The 2,339-nt window shown below is 64.0% G+C and overlaps 1 protein-coding gene across 1 annotated transcript in view; it reads left to right on the plus strand.

Moving 5' to 3' along the window:
- The window catches only part of LOC104083947 (prominin-2-like), a gene marked incomplete at both ends in the record, with an annotated part of 4,489 nt that extends 2,332 nt beyond the window's left edge, over positions 1 to 2,157 (plus strand). Inside the window, 8 exons of the mRNA XM_009587620.1 lie at positions 14 to 98; positions 215 to 358; positions 619 to 690; positions 865 to 954; positions 1,085 to 1,138; positions 1,497 to 1,577; positions 1,899 to 1,967; positions 2,068 to 2,157. Coding sequence (XP_009585915.1) covers positions 14 to 98; positions 215 to 358; positions 619 to 690; positions 865 to 954; positions 1,085 to 1,138; positions 1,497 to 1,577; positions 1,899 to 1,967; positions 2,068 to 2,157 — 685 coding nt within the window. The remainder of the gene's footprint in view (positions 1 to 13; positions 99 to 214; positions 359 to 618; positions 691 to 864; positions 955 to 1,084; positions 1,139 to 1,496; positions 1,578 to 1,898; positions 1,968 to 2,067) is intronic.
- Between the last annotated feature and the right edge of the window lie 182 nt (positions 2,158 to 2,339).

Genomic DNA, 2,339 nt, shown 5'->3' on the forward strand with positions numbered 1-2,339 from the left:
CCCCCTCCTGCAGGCAGTGCCAGCGAGACGCTGCCCTGTGGCAATCGCTGCACCTGGACCAGAGCGTGTCCCTGGACGAGCTCTTGAACATCAGCCAGGTGAGCGCAGGGGTGCCGGGGTCCAGGGGGACAGAGCTGGGGGCAGAGGGCTGGCACTGGGGGGGACAGTGAGGGGCTGGCACTGTGCCCCATCATGGCTCCCCTCGCCCTGGCAGTACACAGGAGAGATCTCCATGGCCTTTGAGAAGATGAACATCACCCTGAGCCCCATCTCGCTGCTCAGCCAGAGCCAGAGAGACTTGCTGCTGAATGCCAGCCAGGCCGGGCAGGCCCCCGACTTCACCCCCACCCTGGAGCAGGTGGGTTGGGGGCAGCCTGCTGTTGGAATGGGGGGTCTGGATGCGCATTGAGGGGGTCCGTTGCCCCCTCCCCTTTGCTGCTGTGGGAGTCCCACTGCAGGCTCCAAAGGTGTCCCCTGCCATCCATGTCACCCCTTGGGGCAACTGGGCACCTCCTCCACCCGGGAGGCCCTGGCTCCACTCTGCCCCACGGGGATGGGGTATGGACCCCCGTCAGCCCTGTGTCCCCAGTCTCATGGCTCTGTCTCCGCCTTTTCCAGCTGGATCAGAACGTGACCCAGGGAAGCCTCCTGGATCTGGCTGCAGAGCTGGAGCAGCTGGCAGACAAAGCGGTGAGAGACCACAGCATGCTCAGGCCACAGCCACACTGTTCCCAAAGCCACCGGCTGCGGGGGCTCCTCTGCAGACCTGCCTGGGTGCTGAGGGGAGGCGAGGCCCCCCATCAGATGGCTGTGGTGGGGCAGGGACCCCGTGCCGGGGGGCACCGCTGACTGCAGCTCCTCCAGGGCGCGGATGTGAAAGAGGACCTGAAGGCTGACGCTCGCAAGCTGAGGGAGCTGGACAAGGAGATGCAAACGAGCTTCTCTGGGCCACTGGTGAGTGATGCCAGGGTGGGGAAGGTTCTAGGGGTGCTGGCTTGGGCTCCTCCAGAGCTCGGAGCCTGCTGGCAGGGTCTCGGCTGAGCCATGGGGTCTGCACCTCTGATTCCCCTCTCTTCATCCCCAGCAAAGCCTGAAGGAGAACATCCACTTGGTGCAGAGCGGGGCTGCCCAGCTTGAGGTAAGCTGCACAAGGGGGCCTCCCAAGTGCACCCCAGTCCGGGGCAGCCTGCACAGCGCCCTTGAGGTCCCACAGTGGAGATGGTGGGGGCTAACCTGCAGGCTGGGGGGCTGCTGTGGGAATCCCCAAGCACGCATTGTAGGGGCTCCTCATGAGGCAGAGGGAGGGGTCCCACGCCACGGATGCTGCCGGGCACAGGCTCCCTCCACCCGAGGTACTCGGGCATTACCATTGTGTGACTGCTGGGGACACCACAGCTCAGAGATGCTGTGCCCCAGGGATTGCTGCTGGGCAGGGTGGGGGAGGTGCGGGGACCCCACTTCCCCCATCACACTGCTGAGAGCATCTTTCACCCCAGGCACAGACAAAAGCTGCGCTGGACAAAGCCAGCAAAACCCAGGAGTTCCTGGAGAGGGAGACGGCAAACATCATCAAGAATGTGAGCTTGCCTTGCCCTGCTGCCGGGCACCCAGTGGGGATGCGACCGGACCCCCACACCAAGACCTCCCTCTGCGCAGGGGTGCCAAGCGATGTCTGGCTGCTCTTCCTGCCCTGTCATCTTCCCCAGGGGTCCCCTGCACCCCTGGGTGCCCCCTCCCCTTATGGCACCCCAGGCAAGGGACTGGAGCGGGGTGGGGCTTGTAGCCCCATTGCTGCTGCGTGGAGATGGTCTGACAGCTCTGATCCTGACATGGAGGGGACATGGGGCATGGAGTGGGCTGGGGGTGCAGCATCTCCATTCTCTGCTTGCCCCCCACAGGAGACGTGGGCCTTCCTGGAGGAGCTGTTGGACTTCTTTGAGACCTACATCTCCTGGGCCAAGAGCAGGGTGAGTTGAGCCTTCCTTGGTGGGGTGGAGGGAAGGGGAGGGGAGGCTGCAGGGTCCCCCCAGGGGACACTGACATGCCTTGTCCCCACCATGTCCCTAGCTGACGGAAGACGTGGCACGTTGCAAGCCCATAGCTCAGACCCTGGATAATGTGGAAGTCATCACCTGCAACTACATCCTGGACTCTCTGGTGAGTGGGGCAGCGGTGTGTGGAGTGAGATGTGTGTGGGGGGTGGCAATGAGGTCCCCTTGACCCCTTCCATACAGGATGAGGGGTGCCCATCTCTGTCCCGAGCAAGCAGGGCTCAGCATCTCCCTGGCGCATTGCTGTGGCTAAGAGCAAAGGCCAGGCTGCAAGAAGGGGTGGGTGGG

This window comes from Fulmarus glacialis, unplaced genomic scaffold (genome assembly GCF_000690835.1).
Source record: "Fulmarus glacialis isolate BGI_N327 unplaced genomic scaffold, ASM69083v1 scaffold33331, whole genome shotgun sequence".
Lineage (NCBI taxonomy): Eukaryota > Metazoa > Chordata > Aves > Procellariiformes > Procellariidae > Fulmarus > Fulmarus glacialis.